This window comes from Aphelocoma coerulescens, chromosome 3, assembly GCF_041296385.1.
Source record: "Aphelocoma coerulescens isolate FSJ_1873_10779 chromosome 3, UR_Acoe_1.0, whole genome shotgun sequence".
Classification (NCBI taxonomy): domain Eukaryota; kingdom Metazoa; phylum Chordata; class Aves; order Passeriformes; family Corvidae; genus Aphelocoma; species Aphelocoma coerulescens.
Window position 1 is genome coordinate 83,819,357 of NC_091016.1, and position 21,532 is coordinate 83,840,888.

Sequence of the window (21,532 nt, forward strand, 5' to 3'; positions counted from 1 at the left end):
AGGGAGATGGAGCTGTAGTGGCATCCACACATGGCAATCAGCCCCCCTGCACTGTGGGTCCACACCAGCTGCAGGACTCCTGGCCTGGCAACAGGCATCCTCAGCATGCCCAAGTATAGAGGAACCTTTGCCTTTTTGCTCAAGGGATGCTGCAGGGCTAAGAATGACCCCCCAAAGCACTGGGAGCCCCCTGGGTGCCATTCTGCAGGGAGGATCTCCAGCATGGCAGCGTGTCCCCTTGTAGGGCACCAGGATGTCTGAGCAGGGCACTGTGTATCCCAAGGAGTCTTTGTTTCTCTCTGGTTTTGGGTCTGTGGAGCAGGGAGAGTTTCCTTCTCCATAGCTCTGGTACTGGCATGGTCTGCTGCAGTGCTGTGAAACGGGGTCATGCAATATGAGGTCTGTCCCCCTGGGAAAAAGACAGTCTGGGAGTGGAGCTGGCAAGAATCTGTGGTGCCAAGTGCTCCCATTCCAGCAGTGTTAGACAGCCCCTGTGGTGCCAGATACAGGACAAGCAGAGCTGTTTCCCATGCCCAGTGTGCAGTGGAGCAATGGAATTTATCATAGCTATGGTAAATCTCCTGCCCAGTCCCTAATAATTATTTCCTGCCATGCTGCAGTGTAGAGTCATAGAATTGTTGAGGCTGGAAAAGACCTTTGAAATTATCAGGTTAACCCAGCACTGCCAAGTCCACCACTAAACCATGTCCCCAGGTGCCACATCCACATATCTTTTAACTATCTCTAGGGATAGTAACTCCACCACTTTCCTGGGAAGCCTATTCCAATACTTGACAACCCTTTTGGTAAAGAAAGTTTAAAACTAAAACTTCCCTGCTGCAACTTGAGGCCATTTCCTCTTGTCCTATCTCTTGTTTGTTGGGAGAAGAAACTGACACCACCTGGCTACAACCTCTTTTCAGGGAAGCTGCAGAGTGATAAGGTCTTCCCTCAACTTCCTTTTGTCCAGGCTAAACAACTCCAGCTCCCTCAGCTGTTCCTCATAAGACTTGTGCTCTAGACCCTTCACCAGCTCTGTTGCTCTTCTTTGGACAAGTTGTAGCACCTCAGTGTCCCAGAACTGAACAAAGAACTCGAGTGCTCTGCACTGAACACTGCAGGCTCTCCAGTGCCCAGTACAGGGGATGATCACTGCCCTGGTCCTGCTGGCCACACTATTTCTGATATAGGCCAGGATGCCATTGGCCTTCTTGGCCAACTGGACACACTGCTGGTTCATGTTCATCCAGCTGTTGACTGTCCAGAAGCCCAAATCACCATCATGAGGTAACAAAACACAGGTACTAAATCAGAGCAAGAAAAAGGCTGAGGTCAGATAGATAAAGATGGTGAAAACAAAAGAGATGCTCACTTGATGTGATAACCAGAAGCATGAGATTTGCTGCTATTTCGGTTGCTCTAGTATGTTCAGTGAGGTGATGACTGTTATACAGAAATCCCTCTCTGTGTCTCTGTCTCTGTCTCTGTCTCTGTCTCTGTCTCTGTCTCTGTCTCTGTCTCTCTCCTGATTCCTTAGTGCTGTGCTATGGTGTGTGTAATGCCGTTGTGGGTGGCTGTGATCCAGGGCATTTGCTGGCAATCTGGTTCACCTCTTTTTGACACTGACACAGCGGAGTAAGTTCCTTCTCCCATACCCTGTAAAGTCTGGATGGCTTTTTGGAGAAAGGTGTCAGGTCAGAGAGCCTCCACAGACTCCTCACAAAACACAGCCTGTGGTTTCCATCATGTCTCCTTGCAATAAGAAGGGAAAAGTAAAGGGTATGCAAAATATTTTTTCTTTACCTCCCTCCTCCACATTCCTACGTATAAACAGGGTGTGAAACCTAGATTCTCTCTGGCATGTCAGAATGGTGTCTCATTCTGCCAGCAAAGGCATTTAGAAACACCACTGTCTCCATCTGTCCTGGTTCCAGCCAAGACAGGGTTAATTTTTGCTGTAGCTAGGTGGGGCCAGGACGTAGAGGTTATTCTATACCACCTCATGTAATTTTCCAGGGACAGGGCAGGGAAAAGGCTCACTTGCACGCCAAGATAGCATTGCAGAGGGAGAAGTCAGGTGTTGTTGGGAGTTTCCATGGGGTGAGCAATAACTTTTCTTTTCTTGTACACTCTGGCATTAGTATTGTTGCTGTTACTGTTATTTTTTTGTCTCATTGCTGTTTCCAGTAAATTGTTATTCTCTCAATCCATGATCTTTACGTTTTGGGCCTCCAACTCTGCTCTCCAGCCACCCATAGGGGATGGACAAGGGGATGGGGAAGTGTATGAGTCATGTGGGGTCTGGAGTAGTTTCAGTGTGAACACGATATTTGAGAACATAATTTCTAAACCATGACACCATTCTACCCGTGCATCTTCCCTCTCTGCTTCATAGCTCCCAGTGAAACTCCAGTATCTTAGCTACACTGCCAGCAACAGATCACTGCAGAGTCCTGTGGGACTGTGTCTGAAAAGCCTGGAGTTTCCCATTTAAAACATTCTTGGTTAATCAGCAAATTAGGAATCTGCTCTGGAAAGCTGAGGCGATAAAGTGCAAAACCTAATGATTTAGATAGCAGCTTTAACGCAAAAGAGCTTGGATGATATATTGACTCCTATTGAAACAAAAAGGTCCCTTTTTCTGCATCCATGTTGGCACACCATACACCAGCTCTATGTGCCAGGTCCCTGAGAGCATACTCAGTCCTGGCTGTCCCTTCCCAGCCCCATGAGCTCCCCTCACCTTGCCCAGAACCCCTTCTCAGGCCCCCAGGGCCATCAGGCACTGCTACATGCTGCCAAATGGCATTACTGAACCCCCACCTCCATGTGGAGTGAGGTGTTAGCCAGCGTGTGACACTTGACCTCCAGCCACATCAGTCCCAGCAGCCTTGCCCAGGGTCCCTTGTCAATGGCCGTGCACTCCCAGCCATGCCAAATGCCAGGCAGGCTTGCTCACCTGGGAGGTGACAACGAGGTCCATTTTTATTAATCTTGCTGCAAAACTCAGGCGTACTTGCCCTAGTGACATTGCTGCTTGAAGAAATGAATCCCTCTCTCCCCGCTCACCCTGCCAGGAGCACTGCATCCCGCGGCAGCGCAGGTACAGGCACCCACAGCTCCTGCCTTGGTTCAACCTCCCTGTAGCCTGACACATCTCAGATGATTGGTACATCTTAGTGCACGACATTGATACCTCTCAGTACATGTGTTGATACATCTCAGATCCCACTCAGAAGCTGAGAGCCACCACAGGAAAGAGCATGGAAAGAAAGCAGGCCCATGTAGTTCCTGTTTATATTTTAAATTTATAATTATTATATAATTATTAAGAAAATACCCCTAGAGGGTCTCTCCGATGAGGAAAATTCCAGCATGGAGCAAGCTGAGCAAAAACTTGGGAACAGGTAAGTTAAAGGGAAATTTAGGTGAGGTGGAGACAGCACAAGGCAGGTAAGCTCTGGATCTTCCTGGGTGCTTACAATTGGGACCTTATTGGGAGAAACATCGGTTTTACACTGACAGAGGGCAGGTTTAGACTGGATATAAGGAAGAAATTCTTTCCATGTGAGGGTGGTGAGGCACTGGAACAGGTTGCCCAGAGAAGTTGTAGCTGCCCCATCCCTGGCAGTGTTCAAGGCCCTGTTGGACGGTGCACTAAGCAACCTGGTCTAGTGGAAGGTGTCCCTGCGCATGGCGGGGGGGCTGGACAGGGTGGTTTTGGAAGGTGCCTCCCGGCCCATCCCGGACCGTGTCCCTGTGCCAGCCAGCCGCGCTGCGGGGGCCGGCGGGGCGGGCGGAACCCGCGCGCGGGGGAACGGTTCCCAGTGCCGCGTGTTGCCGGCCGACGGCGGCGGCGGCCGCCTCCTCCTTCCTGCTGCCGGCGCGGGGGCGGCGGCGCTGTGGCGGCGGGGCCGGGGCATCGCGGGCCCGGGCGCCTCCTCCCCGCTCCGCTCCGCTCCTTCCATGGCCGGGAACTTCTGGCAGAGCTCTCACTAGTGGGTGCCGCGGCCGCGGGGCGCGGGGCACGGGTGCTGCGGGCCGCCGCCGCGCTCTGTCCATTCATTGCCGGGCCGGGCGGCGGGCATGGCGCTGGAGGGAGGCCCGGGGCGGCCGGGGGAGCGCCGGGCGGGCGGCGGGGCCTGCTCGCCGCGGGACCCTGGCGGGAGCCGGGCTCGGGTGCGGGAGCAGCTCGAGCCGGCCCCGCTCAGCCGGCGCTTGGGAAGCGTCTGGGCGCTCCGGGAGACGGGTCGCTTCCCGGGGTCGGTGCCCGCGCCGCCCCGGGCTCCAGCGGCGGAGTGCGGGCGCTTGGGTCCCTGACACGCTTGTCCCCAGCGGTGGGGCAGCCGGGGCTCAGCTGGGGTTGGACATTAGGAAGCGTGATTGATACTGGAACGGACTGCCCTGGGAGGTGGTGGAGTCACCGTCCCTGGAGGCGTTTAAGGGAGGACTGGACGTGGCACTCAGTGCCACTGTGTAGTTGACAGGGTGGTGTTCGGTCATGGGTTGGACTCGATGATCTCAGAGGTCTTTTCCAACCTAACTGATTCTGTGATTCTGCCCTAAAACTCCTCGTGCTGAGCGCGTCAAGGTTTGAATGGTGCCCGTAATGTAATGGCTGCAACATAAACCTTGTTAGTGACTGTCAGGGTCTAAGATCTGTACAGCCTGCCCAGTTTGCTACTGGTAGAGGCTAATCTCAGCCCCTGGTAGTTCGTGTTTTGTTGTTTGATTTTTGGGTTTGGGTTTGGTTTTTTTTTTTCAGTTGTCTAACTTTTGAAAACCCTGAAGAACAGTTGCTTGGGAAGATTGTGGCTTTGTTAAAGGCCACAAGCTCTTTAGCCCCGAGCCTTAATCCATAGTCTTTTGTACAGGAGATACTCAGTATAATGGTGATGAAGAGTTGCTGAAATTATTTTCCATTCCTTTAGCTTACAATGGATTTTGGATAAACAAGATCTATTGAAAGAACGCCAGAAAGACTTGAAATTTCTGACTGAAGAAGAATATTGGAAGCTACAGATATTTTTTACTAATGGTAAAACTTTTTTTTATTTCAGCCATAAAATTTGTGCAATGTCTGCCACGTCTAAATGGAGGTTTGAATTGCTTAGAGAATGTAATGTTTTCATTGTGGTATTACATATACTTTCACAGCCTATTTTAACAAAGATTTGGAATATAAATAACATTATTTGTTAGTTATATTAGCACAATTCTAGGACAACTTGCAGGCTAATTAGCTGCATCTATAACATTTTAACCTGTGACAGGATGAAACAGTAAATTTTCTTATTTTCAAGAGGTTCTTACCAAAAATATAAAAGGAGGAGAAGCAAGCAGAAACTGCTAAGCTAGTGTATTAAAGGCTCAGTGTCAAGCATTAGTACTCAGCCTGGGCTTTTGGTGGGTTCTTAGGCTGGGGTAAGTATTTTAGGTGATCTGCACTGTCCTGTTAAACAGCAAAGTTTGGAAGCTCATTATTTGTGTTCGTTTAGATTCTCTGAAACCTGCGACACAGCCCATGTTTTGTCTTTTGTCTGATTTCCCAGCACCAGCTGCCTCTCAAATTGTCCACAAGTTTCTGAGAGCTTGGCAGGCAGCCTGTTCTCCCAAAGAATTTGGGACTTGTATGTGAAGTTGTCTAAGATTTACTTGATCCTGCAAAGCGTGTAACTATCCATATGAATGGCCACACCTGAGTGTATGAGATTACAAAGGCACTTAAAATTTTCTCTGTGCAATTGACATGTTTGGATATTTGAATTGAAATATTTTTAAAAGTCTCCTTTGGCAATGGATATTGCTAAGTAGTAACTTGTTTGCTAGCAGCTCTTTAAATTTTTTTGCAGCAGTCCTTTAAAGTACAGAATGCTTATTTGTTCAGCTATCTGGCCAGACTAGAGAAGTGAAGTGACTTTCCCAGGGTCACTGGAAGATCTTATGTCAGTGTTGGAATGGTATCTGTGAAAGATCCTTATCCCAGCTTCTCTCTTAGCTTAGTTATTTTTGTAACAATTGCATGTGCTACAAACACGATCACTGTGAAAACATCTGTGTTATTGCTTATAGGGCACCAGGAAATCAAGCTAGCAACGATTTATCCATTTGATCCCTTTCTGAAATTTCTTGAGGTGAAAACCAATTGTCACAACTTCATAACACAAAAAGAGACAAAAGGAGGCTTATGGGTATTTCTAAAACTGTATTTCTATGCCAATTTTCACTAGTATTAATTTGAACTATGAAATATGCCTTTTAAATGTTTCACTTCATTGTTTTTCTTGAGTAAACAAAGCTTTCCAAAGGAAACAAGTTAGTTTTTTTGTTTTGGTTTGTGATTCCCAGGGTCCTTTCCTTGGCACTCCATGCCTCCCCTGAAGGTATGGTGAGTGACTGGGGGCAGCTGGAGAACAGCTCTGCCAGCATCTCCCCTGTGCACATACAAACCCAGCCTACCCTGGAGGAGAGCGTGGTGCTGGGCTTTCTCCCCTTCTCTAGCAGAGAGGCCTCTTCACGGGCAGGGCAGTCAGGGGCTGCTCTGTGCTCAGGCAGAGCTCACCATGTTCAAACCCTGGATGTGTTGTATGATTGCCTGCCTCTGAATAGGGACCCTGCTTTGGGTCCCCCCTTGTCTCCCATCTGCACTACCTGAGAGCAGATGAGGCTTGGCCACAGCATGTCACATTCAGTGTGTCAGCCCAGGAGGTGGTTTTTCCCTAAAGCAATTAAAATCTGCATGGAGAGGGGCAATTTCCTGCTGCTTCCTCATTGGAAAACAAGTACAGTAGATCACTAACTGATTGTATGGCTCCCTGCAGCTATAAAGAGAAGGAAAAAGATCATCTTCTAACATAGTTTGAAAAAGGAAACTGATGTTGATTTCTCTGGATCATCAAGTCTTAATTGGTTTTGGTTGAGAAGTTATTAGTTGTTTTTCCTTTTTGGTTTTGGGCAGAAGCGGTAATCTTTGTGTTAGAGGCTGCTCAAAGTACTCAGATTTAAAACAATCTTATTAAAAACCCCCAAAACACTGAAACCACTTACTTTGTAAACATACAGGAATAAATGATCCTATAGTTTCTTTTCAAATATTATAAAAATAATTACAAGTATTGGACTTTTTCCCAGCATATACAAGCTTCCATTTCATTAAGTCTCTCTAGGCTCTTGTCCATTTTTTTTTCCTAACCCACACTTGATTTTTCTCTGACAGCAGATGGCCTAACCATTCCTGAAAATCCCATGGGATTATGAAACATATTTGGAGAATTCTGTTTAGCTTCATACTTGAATTTTTCTGATGCCCTAGTAGTAGGACAGCTTTTTAGCCCCATGGTCAAATTGAAGGCAAAAATTCTTTCAAATCTCCCAAGATATGCTGATAAAATGTTTAATATTTGTACAGACACTGCATACTGGGTTTAACACCCTTTTCAGAAGTATTGCTTGGCCTACTGTCAGTGGCAAACTAGTCCCAATTTGGCATTCTTCTCTAGGAAGAGAATGATATGACACAGGCAGGGATTTAATGTTGCTTTGGGCATTGCCAGTGGGTGACAAATGTGTACCCTGGCTATTTGCAGGGCATACGTGATAAGAGCATGGGTAAAAAAATCTCTACTTGAATGTTTAAATAGAGACTAAGAATTTAGTGATGACTGACAACAGAATTGTTTGGTTTTCCCACCAGTGGTCACTGTCTTGGTCTTGCTGTACATATTTTAAATATCTACTTAAGTGTATTTTAAAATACTGGTTTTGACATTTCTCATGAGGGAGGAAAAAAAGAAGAGGGAGTCTTCACACAGCCAAGCCGTGCTCAGAATAATGGCGGCGAAGAAGTATGGGAAAAATAAGTAACAACCTTATGTTTCACTGTGCCATTCTTAATATCCAGCTCCTGCTCTTAATCCCAGCTTGATGCATCTAATTTGCTTGGCACCTTTCCTTTGCCTGGGAGGCCAAACAAGAGCTACCTGCACAGATGACACCAGGGTTGTTTCTTGGCCAACTGGCAGAGGACCACCGTGATGGAGCAGCTGACTGCATCCTCTGGTCTCCCACCCCCTCTCCCTAGACTAAATATGTCTTTTTTTCTTTACACCTGCTGCCTCTGCCAAATTTAATGACCGTGTTTGTGTTGGCAGCTTTACTTGTTTGAAAAAAACCCATCCATTTTGTGTGGCACTGAAGAGCCGTGGATTTATATTTCCTGTGTCTGAGTTTGTTTTGCTCTAAGATGGAATACCTGAGCTTTACCCTTCTGAGATTTGTGTTGTCATCTTCTTAAAGGTCATACTCACTTTATACACAATGAAGTTAAGGTACCTTTCCCTTTTTGAAGGTGTCCCCAAGCTTCAGGAGGCAGCGGTTCTTCACCTGCAGGTCTGTAGGTTTACAGCAGCGTGTTGTCTCGCTAGAGCAGCTGAGCTGAGGGAGAAGACTGTGGTGCTGCTCCTTAGAATTCCCAGCACTAGTCATGTTTTGAGACCCTTTGCTATTTGGTGTCAAATTGTTTAAAAAAACTCAACTCAAGCTTTTGTTCATTTTTTTTTTAAGTTATCCAGGCTTTAGGTGAACATCTTAAATTAAGACAACAAGTTATTGCCACTGCTACAGTCTACTTCAAGAGATTCTATGCCAGGTAGGACTGTTTACTATGATGGTACAAGAATAAAACATTTGCTAGGCACATTTTGGTAGCCCTTTAAAAATGCAGTTCTGTATTAAAAACAGTGCCACTTTTGTTTTCTGGATGGTGTAAAGCTTTTATGCCTTAATAAAGTTAACTTAAGCTTTGCTTTTTCAAAAGGAAGTGTGGTGCTCTTAATAGATTAATCGTTCTACATGTATGAAACAACATATTATAATTTTGTTGTAACATTTCAGATATTCCCTAAAAAGTATAGATCCAGTATTAATGGCTCCTACGTGTGTGTTTTTGGCATCCAAAGTAGAGGTATGAAGTATTACAATTTTTTAATGTAAAATTATGTGATGTATGAGAGAAAGAAAACGTTTAGGACTTTTAAATTTTTTGTCTTTCTTCATGCTTTGGGGGTTGAAACCTTCTCTTTTTTTGCATAGATTTCTATAGCATTTAAGAAAAGGAGACAGAGAAGGCCTTCAAAATTTGTCTGAATTACTAACCCTGAAGTGCCTCTGAAAACTGAAAAAACATTTTAAAAGGCTGTTTCGCTGTGATACAGTGTTTACATATTTACATACACTATATCTTAAATTGTGCAGTGTCTCCTTTCTGGTGTGTTTTTCCTTATTTATGTTTACTCAAACTTTAAAACATAATTGGAATTTTTTTCCTAATTATCTTGTTCTGTTTCATATAGCAAGGGATCCTCAGAGTTTACCACACTTTCATTTCTTGAATTAAAAATATGTTGTAGCTCATGCGCTGTCCTTGAGAAATTATCATGAGGAAGTGACCCATTAGGGATAGTGGTGAGAGGGCTCCATGCCTCCACCATTGGAACTCCACTTTGAATGTGGCCAAGAGTTAGCATCAGCTGAGTGCTGCTGTTAGTCCTTTGTTATGCAGCAAGTTTTACAGCTGTTTGAGAAGTGTCTGTGTAATGGAAAAAAGTCAAATTGGACAATTTGTGATATGTCAGCACTAAGGAATTTTACAGAAGGAACTCAAATACTTTAGGGATGGTAGAAACAGTCCTACTAAACCAGTGTTGACATGTGATACTGTTGTCTGTACAAGTACTGTGACACTTTTCAGTGTTTGGGAGACATGAAGGAAAAGAGAGAGAGTGTTGGAGAGAGTGCTTTTTTATCAACCTGTTAAATAAGCCTTTAAGAAGGCATAGACATAGAGTGTAGAGACATAGATGTACCTTAAATTAGAAGTCTGTGTAGCCTTCCTTACGCTAAAGCTTCTGCAACTTTAGAGGGCAGCTGTAGCACTGTTGATTCAGCTATGGACTTATCTGAAAGAACACTGTATGCAGAAGATTTTCAGATTGCTGACTGTCTCAGCACAGGAGTTAAGACTTCATGAAAACATAACTAAAAAAGGTAGTTAATGTCAGGTTTCTAAAGACAGTTTTCTCTCCAAATGGGATAAGGAAAAAGATACCTTCTTGAAACCCTCTTGTCTATTTTATATAAAGAATGTTAGCCAGGTGAGCTTTTGTGGCTTTAGTACCTTTCATAAATCTTTACTGTTCCTCACAACCAACCAAGAAACTAATCAATGAAGTAACTCTTGGGTAAAGAGTTTAACCCTGTTCACCTTAAGGAAAAAAAAAGGGGTGGGGGGAAAAAAACAAATACAACAATACTGCGAAAAGAAGCCCAGTTTAGTAAGAAGCCATTATTTTGATTACAGTGTGAGTGTATGGTGTTTCAGGTGGTTCACCTCATTTACTATTCTTTTTCTTCAGGAATTTGGTGTTGTTTCAAATACAAGGTTGATTTCTGCTGCTACTTCTGTATGTAAGTATCAGTAATTTTCATTACACTCCAGTTAGATATTTCTATAGGGAGATGAGTTGGTTTCTTTGCTTGTTTTTAAAAGGCAGCTTTTGATCAAATCATGGAGGACTATAAGAGCCAGTTAAAACCATTTAGAATAAATAGCTTCTGTTTCCAGATATAGAGACGGAAAGGTCCTTCCTGTATTAGTTTTGGTTGATTATGGTTGGAACTTATGCCAGGCATAAGTGAAAACAGAGTAATAAAATAAAACCATTGAAATTGGTAGACAACCTCAAGTAGTAAATTGAATTCTGAACTACTCAAAGATAGAATTCAAAATTTATGGCTCTGTTTAGTAAAAGGTGTAACTCTATGGAATTACCTGTTTTAAGAATTTTTGGTAGGCTGTATACCTTCAAAATTTTTTTAGTCCTTTTCCCCCATCATAAAATTAGCCTTTGCACATGATATTTATTTCTAAAAATACATTTTATAACCTATTGTTCACAATAAATTCAGTAAAGTTACACTGTAGTTGCTTAATTCTCTATCTTTCCCACTTGCCTTGTATTTCCCAGTTCATGTAACTTGCATCTCATCCATCAAAGTCTCGAAGTGATATCTTCCTTAGCTGAATGTGATTCTCTGACCCAGAAGGTCCAGCTGCTTTCAATGGGCAATTCCTGGCTGTACTCTCCCAAATGTAGGTCAGCGCTTTCAAAATCCCTCGTAGCCATTGAGGGGACAGGTGACTGGCTGCATCTGTAGCCTCCACATGCAGAGAGTGTATCAGTCCATGGGGCTGGCCCTGTGACAGTTCTGCCACCAGGAACTGAAGCACATCTTCAGTGCCAGCATGGCCGAGACCAGTACTGGATATAGTGCTGAGAGTTGCTATTTTTACATCAGAAGCATCATTGTGTGGAAGTTTTGATGCATCAGTGAGAAAGTTGGATGGATTTTGGTAAATATGTGGCAGCTGATTTTACTTGGACATCTAGTTCTTAGCTGTGCTGTTTCTCAAAATCTCAGTTTCAGGATCCTATAGAAAATTTTCCCCACAGCTCTTCCTTCAGACGTAGAAGTCCTGTCAGCCCTGATAAGTACTGTGCATTTCATGGAAATGGGGGAAAAATGCAACAGGCTTTCTCCAAGCATTTACTCTTTTATTCTACCTGGTTTTCCTTTACCAGAGTTGCTTCAGTAGCACACAGCAGTTTTTGGGAGCTCTTAATACAAAAGGCAAGAAAAGATGAGGCAAGACAAGTAAAAGCAAAAGCAAGCTAACAAAAGGGGTGATGTAGTAGTGGCTGGTTTAAGAGGTTTGCTTACTTTTAGCTAGGTGGAAACATTAAGTTAATAACACTTGCTTCCATTGTAAGGAAGATAATCTCAGACTGGTTTTCAACAACCTCTTCAAAAGGTTTTTGCTCTGTTTACACATCTCACTGAAAGGACAGCTCCATGTAGTGGTTGTGTCTGCAGCTTGCTTTGTGGGATTTTTCTCAAAGTGTTTTGTTTTGTTTTTTTTTTTACCATGTACCTCTTCAGTTTGCATACATCTTGAGAAACCCTTTTATTAATTCTTCTCTTCCTTGAAATAATTAAAATTTCCGACCAGTAGCCCAGTCGTGGTGTCCTACAGCAAATTTCCTAGCAAAGTCCACCATAGGTCTAAATGGTGAATTTTTTGGTCCAGAGGATTGATGCTGTCTTTTCTTCAAAGTGAATGTAATACTGATTTTCTGGAAGTAGTATTGAGTATTGATACTACCATTTAATAATGTATTGTCTGTCATTAATATAAGGAATATTGTCCACTTCCAGGATGTTAAATGTTACCTGTTTTCCTTGGAGGACAAGGACTTAAAATAGATTTTTAAATGTTTCACTTGTACAGATCTCAAATCCACATCTTCAAGTATTCTTGTTTTTCTTTGCTCAGCATTCTAACATGAAATCACTCTTGTTTTGCCTATTAACATGCTTCTTACCAGTGCACAAACTGTACTCGTTTTCCTTGTAAAAAACGTGAAGATTAATTAGATATCTCAACTGGAGATCATTATTGCATGGTGGACCTGCAAGAAGTCTGACTGAGCTCCCTCACCCTGCCCTTGGGCTTGCTTTTTTAAGACTTCATTAGTTCTTTTAAAATCTTGCATGTTGAAGGATCAAATCTAAGTAAAAAAATCCCATGTGAAAATTCCATTTGGATTTAGTGTTGGAACTGGGATCCTGAATGTCAATAGCTGGATAGCTCTGTGAATAAAGACTTGTGGGAAGTTAGTTGTCCCTGAGCTTGTTGGTGGTTAACCAGAAGATTTAATAGTGTCCAAAGTGGCAATCAAATGTCTGGCTGAGTATCTGTGCAAATCTACGTTTCAGATGTATTTCTCTCTCCCTTTCAGGATCTTAAATCTTGTAACTCATCTCTTCTCTTTGAAATACAAACCTTTTGTACTGAAAGCATTTTTGCTGCCAAATAGATTTGAAGGGCTATATACAGATGAATGACTAGAAAGGCAAAGAAGTAGAAGTATTAATTACATTATTTTTAACATACTTTTTTCTGTTTACTGTAGTGAAAACTCGGTTTTCATATGCCTTTCCAAAGGAGTTTCCTTATAGGATGAACCATGTAAGTATGCTATTTGAAATACAACTCGATCAAATAAATTAATAATTGTTAGCAGGAAATTTTGTCTTTTAAATTCTAAGAAATATTTTCATACTCGTATGTCAGGGTTGTTCATGATTAGTTTTGTATAGAATATTGGGAAAGTTACTTTTTAAAGTAATAAAAATATTACATAACCTCCTTTCCTTAAATTGCTGACAGAAAAGACAAGTGATGTGATAAGGTGACTGAAATGGTAGTTTTTCTACAGCATGATGATAAAAGAGATTTAGGGTTTTTTTTAATATTCTTGGTTACAAATACATTGCTCCAGGGAAAGTAAATGGCCTTTGAACCTGGAATGCTTCCAAGCTTGCACACATGAGCGGTTGGCGTACAGAAAGCAGTTTTATTTTTGCCTGTAAAATTTAATGGCTCTGGAAAAATAGTTTTTATTTACTACTTAAAATTTAAATTTACCAGTGGTATTCAAGGTATTCTCAGTCACACTGCTGAGAAGTTTTGTAGTTTTTCTTAAAACCAATTTTAACCTGTGCTGTAGAATTTTGAAAGTTAAATGTCTAATTAGTTCTAGATTGACTGTAACAAATACTACTCTTTTGTTGATTTGCTTTTCACTCAATCTAGAAAGCCAAATGATACATCAGAATATAAAATACCTAAGACCTTACAATAAAACTGCCCTGCAATTTTACAGAAAAAGGCAAATGGAAATGCATTTTGGAGTACTGCTTTTGTATAGCCAAAGCAGTCCAATCTTTTCCTTGATGTCACTAATACATCACCACCTCTAGTGAGAGTGAGGGCTGATTTAATTACTGCAATTAGACCGAATATTTCATATGAAATTAAATCTGAAAATGCTTTGAAGGCTGTTTGGCATGTTAGTGGCCTGATGAAGAAGCTCTAATTCTACAAAAGAACTTCTCTATTGCTGTGAAGTTTTTTATGCACTGGGAACAATTTGCTGCTACCAGGTGTTGAAACAAACCAGACAAGTGCTGCCAGTGAAGCAGTCTTTCATAGCAAACTTGATGCAAAATATTTAAATTAATTGTTATTATGACTGGAGTTAAGTTATAACAGTGATAAGACAATTGCCAATAATAGTTTTATTTTTGTTTGGTTTGTAGTTTCAGATAGAATGTATTTAGGACTGTTGGAAATAGTTGTTGAGAATTCCTGTGCATTTGTGGTGTTGAACTGTGTGTCAGTTAATTCTTTCTGCTGCCTTAAACTTTCTGCTTATTAACTTTGATTTTGCTTCTTTACAGATACTAGAATGTGAATTCTATCTCTTAGAATTAATGGTAGGTTGGGTTTTTTGGTGGAACTGCTTCTGGTTTTGGGAGAGAGGTAACTGTATCTAAGTCCTGATGCAGAGACTGGGATGTCAGTGTCTTTTTTTCCCTAGATGGAATGGCCAGTCATGACCATAAAGAGTTGTATTCTTTCTATGCCCTCTTCTTCTTGCCTGGAAGAATCTGGGGCTACACATGTATGTATGTGCAGAAGATGTGGGTACTATCCTATTCAGGCTAGTCTATAACAACCTCATAATTAGAGTAATCTTCTAGGAAGTGAGATATGGGTTTGAATCCTCTGAGGAAGAAACCAAATTCAGGCCTCCCATTTTCTGAGATGGTGCTGTAACTATTAGGTTATTGGATGAAAGGAGCACAGTGGGACAGTTTCTTCCAGAGCCTTTCAAAGAAAGGAGACATAACTGCTTTTTATAAGAGTAGCTATCCCATTGCTGTGTTTGCTCAGGTAGCTGAAAGGATGCATCCCAGGCTTCTTAGGGGGCTTGGGTAAAGTGCCTAATTTCTGCATATGGCTTGGACTTGGATGGGTTAAGCACTGAACTCTAGCACTGCTCTACTAGAGTAGTTCTGCTCAGGTGCAGAGAAAAGGAGAGAGAAGCCAGGGAGCAGCTTAGTGAGTTAGACAGCAGATGAGAGAATTTATTTTGGTAATTGAACACAGAGGAGGTCAGATCAAAGTTTTTGTTTGTGTCTACAAGTTGTTTCAATACAGTTTTTAGATTCCTGTTTAGATTTAGTCCTTGATACTGCTGTTATGCATGGCAGTAACTCTTGAGTTTTGTATGCAGGAGTTTTAGGACAAGCAACTGCATTTACAAGAAGTCATGTTTTAGGGATTCACTTATTTTTCCAGTATGCTATGCAATATATAGTGTGTGCAGTAACAGTGTTTCACGTAAGTGTTCAGCACATGTAAATAATGTGGCTTTTCCCTGTAGTATCCATACAGTTGGCTGCTTTCAGCAAGGGGATTATTCCTTCTTGTTTACCTGGACCTGAAACGAGGGGATTTGAGAGCAGTGGAATTTTTCTTCTCTTTCTTTCCAAACCAGCGTCAATTATTTTGGCATGCTTTCCATGTATGGTATTTAGTAACAGATTGTTTTCTGGCAGCGTTTTGTATTTCCAAGTGGGAATTATGGGTTTGTAAGCAAATGAGGTTTCAGTGTGCTGCAGATGTGGCTTTCTGTGTCTCTTAGGGGAAGGACATTGACAGACTGGCAACCGTGCTGTGTAATGGTATTCTAGAGAGAGCGCTGCCCTCATTAGAGCAGGACTAGGTGTCAGAATGCTACTTAAAAAAATAATCAGTAATTGACTTGTAAACTAAATGTTTTAATATGAACTGACAACATGCTCTGCATTGTAATCTAACTTCTATTCCACTGACATTTTTCCTAGGACTGCTGTTTGATAGTATATCATCCTTATAGACCTTTGCTCCAATATGTGCAAGATATGGGCCAAGAAGACATGCTGCTACCTCTCGCATGGTAATGAAGACAATGGAAATAGTTCTTCCTTTCATCAAGAAAGCAAGTGTTTAACAATTATGCTTCAAAGGTGGTTAAGCTTTTGCTGAACCAAGCAGGCTTAGCCGTATTTGAATACAAAGGGTGCCCTAGTTAACCTGTACAGGTATATGTCCCTGACTTAGCTTATTCTGTCTTTAACCCTGTAATGATTTTACTTCGCAGTGGTCTGGTTTTTATTTTTCAGACTAGCTCTAATAGCACAGTTTTAACATTACTGAATGGTGACTATGAGTAGCGGAAATTTCTTTCTGTCAACATTGTCTTTCTGTTGTAGCTTCTCATAGGAGGTAGAAACAACATGTAGGGTTTTCTAGCTGTGTTAGCAGAACTCGTATTCTTGAACTGTTTCAAATGCAGAAAGGCAGTAGAAGTACTACTTTCGTGCATGCCCTTACTTATTTGTGAAACAAATAGTATTTTATGGTATACATCAACATCTGCTGCAGAAAGACATTTATGGTACTAAAATAGTGTTTCCAAATAAACTTCTGCTGTGACTACAAGAAAAAAAAAAAAAGAAAGGCTGTAAGAGATTTTTACAAGGGAAAAGATCTCTTTCCTTGATGTTTTGCCCTGCAGCCTCATTGCTTTGACCATCTGGAAAACTGACAAAATACTTGCAAACTGACAGTAGTTTTAAAGTAATATAGTCTAAAGGTGAACAGGAAGATACTTACAAGTTCTTTTTTGCACAGGAGGATAGTGAATGACACATATAGAACTGATCTTTGTCTGCTGTACCCTCCTTTCATGATAGCTCTAGGTAAGTAACAAGTAATGTCCCCTGTCATGTTTAACTGGATGCATTCTGTGCGCTGTCCCATCACAAGTATTCCTCGAAGTGCCCTCATAAGGTGCTTCAGGTTTTGTTTCATACAGCACTGACACTGTAGCCTTGCAACTTAAAAAGTCTTAAAGAAAAGTCAGATAATTAATCCCAGGTTTTCTCTGTTGAACTGTATAGGGTTTATAAAAAATTTAATGTTTCTAACTGTATCAGGAGTGTATCTTTGTTCAATATCCATGTCACCTGTTCTTTGCAGCTTGCCTACATGTGGCCTGTGTTGTCCAGCAGAAGGATGCAAGGCAATGGTTTGCTGAGCTGTCTGTTGATATGGAAAAGGTACACTGTTTTTATTCTGTTTTTATTCCTGCCATTTGTCGTGGACTGACCAGAAATGGTAGTCGTGGTTGTCTTACACATGTGCAATACTGATTTGAGCTTAATTCAGTGATCTTGTTAGGCAGATCTCTTTGGAAGGTAGACAATGTCGGGTTATGTGGTTATCACCCTTCTCTGAAAGTCAAGACAAAACCATAGCATAACAGAAGAGCATTGCTGGTGTTGCCATTTTCCAGACAGTATATTTTACATTGTTTGCCAGAAAAAGAATTCCCAGCATCTTTCCATCATACAGGATTGCCAGCATGAGTCTGACTTTTAAGTTCAAGTGCATCTGATTTTCTGATTAACCTTCTGACATCATGCCAACATACCATACTCATGTGCAGAGTATAACATAGTGTAGAACATTTTTGACACTTTCAGGATGTCCAGCACTGTGACTTCAATCAGTGCTAAACAGGGAGACACCAAGATCATTCAGCTGAGTTCCCTGCTAATGCAAATTCCATGTCAAATAATCCCCATCATTAATTTATTAGGTTTCAGGGTACAGTTGTCGTTATACTAACAATGTTCTTCATCTTCACTTTTACTTTTTAGGTTGGCTTCTTTAACCTTTTTTAGCTCCAGCAAGCAAATCAAAGTAGTACTCATACTTCTTATCACAGTGTTTCACTTAGCATGTATTTTTTTCAGTCTTTTTTTGAAACGGAGTGTCTGGAATTAAATAGCCTGTTATGGATGAGATGTACCATTTCCCTCTGTGCCCTTGGTATTGCTCTTTATCCCACTGATGTTATGGCATTGTGTTTGTATTCCAGGATTTGTCTTGAAATTTAAACACAATGTGGATGCTGTGCTGCATCGAGAGTTCTGTGAATTATGCTGTCATGCATTTAAAGGCAGGGTGATAATAAACTGGCAGCAAGGGAGAGCCAATCTATATTTAATAGATAAAATTACCATAAGCTTGATACTGAACATACTTGAATGTTTACACGTATTGGTTCTTATGTCAGTGATAAAGTCTAAGCTTGATTTTTTCACACGAACACCATGGACTTCTTCACCAACTACGACTTTTGTTTCAAGGACATATATTGCTCTAGCACTTAATCAAAGTTCATGTATTAAAAAGAAGAAACAAGTCTACTTTATTAAGTTAAAAAATGATGAAACATATTATGAATGAAACATTCTCCAGCTTTTATATAGAATATTGCACTAGAAATTTAATAGGAAATTAAGGTAGATAGAAAGTGTCCAAACTGGAATGCTTACGCTTCCAGAAGCAAAATATGAAGTGTCAACAATTCTTACTAAGCATATAAGAAGTATTTAAAAACTCTTTGGCTCTGTTTCTTGGAAGGAAAGAATTCAGATTAATGTTTTGTGGTTTTGGGCTTTTGTTTTCCCACACTGTGCCCCTAATACATATAGAACATTGATAATCATCAATTACTGTATTGATAATCTATGGTCATGTAGCTGAAGTCATGCTGCCCGGTGTCTGTATTTTCCCAGGAGTTTAGTTATAAGCTGTGACAGTAGTTGCAAATAAATAACAAATAAAAAGGTATTTAGTTTGCAGAGGTAGAGAAGCAGTAAATACAGTTGAAAGGGAAAGTACTCCATTCAGGCTTCGATTCACAATTAAATCAAAAAACGAATTAAATGCTTTATTGCAGCCAGATTAAGTGTGAGACAGCTCTGTTTATAATATGAAAATTGTGTTGTTTAGTTTCAGTTTGGGGCCTGTTTAGTTAATTGCACACTTAAATTGGCTGTGACACAGGTAAAATCACTATCGTGCATGACCTTAGGCTCTCTTTTCTTCCTAATACAGATTTTAGAAATAATCAGGGTTATTCTGAAGCTGTATGAGCAGTGGAAGAACTTTGATGAGAGGAAAGAGATGGCTACTATTCTTAGTAAAATGCCTAAGCCAAAACCACCTCCAAACAGGTACAGTACTTCCTTATTACATCTTTCATATGGAAAAAACAGACATTCTTGAGAATGTTTAATTTAAGGTATAGTGTATGTTTTTACAGTGCAGATGTTTCTGATACAAAACCAGCCCGATTGTTCAGGAGCTAGTGGGAAGCATAACATTCATTGTCTTCTGGAGAGTGTTAATGTGATTAGAGTGTGATCAATACAGCTCAGCAAATGTAAGGAACCCCAGTGTGAGGCTCCATGACTGGGCCAGATTCAATGGAACTGGGCCTGCTTGATGTCGTATTTAATTACCGTGATTAAATATCACTGTTGGGAATCTGCACATGCAAATTCCTGTGCACATGCAAAGTCCTGCGTAATGTGAACTTCACAATGTTCAGAAATAGATTCAGTAAGCAGCTTCATGGTTATATATTAAAATTATTATTCACATAAATATGGTGAAGTTATTTATACATGCTGAGAATAACCTTTGAATTTTTTAATGAAACTGAGCAGAATATTTTGACCTATTTGTGTATAGGTTGAAGTATTTTCTTTCAAAAGGTTTTTATTATTTTCAGAATACTGTATTTTTTTATTTTAAAAAAAGTATAAAAATATAATATGATGCTTCTTATTGAAGAGACGTATTTTTGTTTTCTTCAACAGTGAAGGAGAACAGGGTCCAAATGGTAGCCAGAACTCTAGTTATAGCCAATCTTAAGGCATTCCAAAGAATTTCTTTATGGACCACTTTGACTCAAGACATCCTGGGATATTTCCTGTGTTCATGGAATGGACAGAAGGTTTTAGTAACATCTTTGACAAAGAACTCGAAGAATAAATAGCTTGTTTGTGTCAAGCATTTTGAAAGCTTTTTCTCTAAAACTACATCATTTTCTCTGACGCTGGAGCAAATGTGCTAAGATTTTTCAGTGTAAGGAATCAAACTTTAAACCAAGCTGCAAAAGATTAACATTTTTCACTCAAAACAAATAGTTCATTATTGGTTTTATTTGCATTGATGTGAACTATTTTTAGAGTGACAGTAACCCGAGGCCTAAGCGTAACTGTATTAACAACTTGTGTTGTCTTCATTTTGTTTGTGACTGAAGGAAGATAGTGCACTGTATGTTGAATCTATCCATTACCTTCAGTTTTGTTGATTTAAAAAAAATAAATACAGATTCTGCAACAAGTAACACACAGTCCTTCAGAAACAAATACCTAGAAGAGCCTGTAAAGAATATTGTTACAGTTTTAATGAAAGCTGCAGGAAAGAAAGTCAGTTTCTATTTTTGGATTTTAAAAAGCTGTATTGCTCAGTAGATCTACTTGGTTGTTTCTGCCATGATACACAGTAGCCCAGCTTACCAGAGAAGTGCAATATGTATAGTGATTCTGCAGTTTTCTGAAACATTTCAAGTGTTAGGAATTAAGAAAACCCAAAATACTAGTTTTTTTTTTTTTTCAAATAAATGTACTGTATAGTACAATCGGAATATTTCACAATCAAGTACAAATCTGGATATTATTGCTATTTTTTATGGTGGATTTTTTTGTAGAAAAGATATACACTGTTAGTCTGCCTTCACTGTTAGTGTGAATTTGTGTGGTTCATTAGAGAGTTTATTTAAGAGGATCAAGTGTTTGGTAAGCTTCATACTGGCTAATTTTAATTGGGATGTTAGGAGCAACTCTAGAATAACTGAAATGGGATTCCTTGGTTAACTTTGTGCTGGAGAAAATGAGATTCCTTCAAACAGAAGGCCATATCCTGCGTTCCTTACTCAGGCAGATATCCCACTGAAGACAGGAATTGGCCTAAATTCATTTATTGATTTTTTAGATAACTTTGTTTCTAATTAAGTTCTGTACAACTCTATTTTTAACGATAATGCCAACTTGCCCAAGTATAAAAGTTGAATGATAAAGTTCAGGAACACTGTTCTCTTTTTTTTTTTTTTTTTTTGTTTTCCTGAAACAACACATTTCACTGCTCTGAAATACTGGAGGGAGATTCTTGAAAACATGTGCTCTGTGATGCGTCTTGGTTCAAAAAACTGGCCCCTTAAAAAAACCCCACCGTCTTTGTAGTCAGCTGGTCATTCAGTGAAATACAACTGAAGGGGTTTTGTATGTAGCCCATTAGGCTACTAGCATTTATTTCTGTTCAGGTTATTTCCATAAACCATTAGGTGAACCAGCCCCAAACACTTTGGTGAGGTGGGAAACATACACATTTTGGTCTTTGCTACTTGGTTGCCACTTGATCCGTACCTTTTATAGACAGTTGATTGATGAAGTGGAATTCAGCTATTTTGCTTTCTTGAAGTCTAAAATGTGCTATTTGTAATGTGGACTTGGGGAATAGAAATAAATCAAAGCGACTTGACCTCTGTTGTGTGGAGTTCTTAAACGGGAGCTGTTCTTTAGGTAAGCATCACTCTTCTCACCTATACCACATTATCTGCCAAGAAAGTTCATGTTTTGGAATTGGGGAATTAATGAAGAA

The 21,532-nt window shown here is 40.7% G+C and overlaps 1 protein-coding gene across 2 annotated transcripts; it reads left to right on the top strand.

The window, feature by feature from the left end:
- Positions 1-3,883: 3,883 nt before the first annotated feature.
- On the top strand, positions 3,884-19,890 carry CCNC (cyclin C). Of its 2 annotated transcripts, XM_069011081.1 has the most exons (12): positions 3,884-3,998; positions 4,932-5,038; positions 8,563-8,647; positions 8,893-8,962; positions 10,413-10,464; positions 13,032-13,087; positions 14,362-14,397; positions 15,814-15,905; positions 16,643-16,710; positions 16,991-17,070; positions 18,920-19,038; positions 19,687-19,890. In XM_069011081.1, exons 1-12 carry the CDS (start codon positions 3,967-3,969, stop codon positions 19,739-19,741), a joined length of 852 nt encoding a protein of 283 aa, XP_068867182.1. In that variant the 5' UTR covers positions 3,884-3,966; the 3' UTR covers positions 19,742-19,890. The 2 variants fall into 2 exon arrangements, with proteins under 2 accessions (XP_068867182.1, XP_068867183.1); XM_069011082.1 differs by lacking the exons at positions 3,884-3,998; positions 8,563-8,647 and having other exon boundaries at positions 4,950-5,038.
- Positions 19,891-21,532: the final 1,642 nt, after the last annotated feature.

What these genes read in the sequence shown, in the direction of transcription:
- CCNC (XM_069011081.1), top strand. Translation starts at nt 3,967, where the DNA reads ATGGCCGGGAACTTCTGGCAGAGCTCTCACTA. An exon ending in TTCTGGCAGAGCTCTCACTA is followed by an intron (nt 3,999 to 4,931) that starts GTGGGTGCCGCG and finishes CCATTCCTTTAG; the next exon opens with CTTACAATGGATTTTGGATA. An exon ending in ATGCTGCTACCTCTCGCATG is followed by an intron (nt 15,906 to 16,642) that starts GTAATGAAGACA and finishes TTTTTTGCACAG; the next exon opens with GAGGATAGTGAATGACACAT.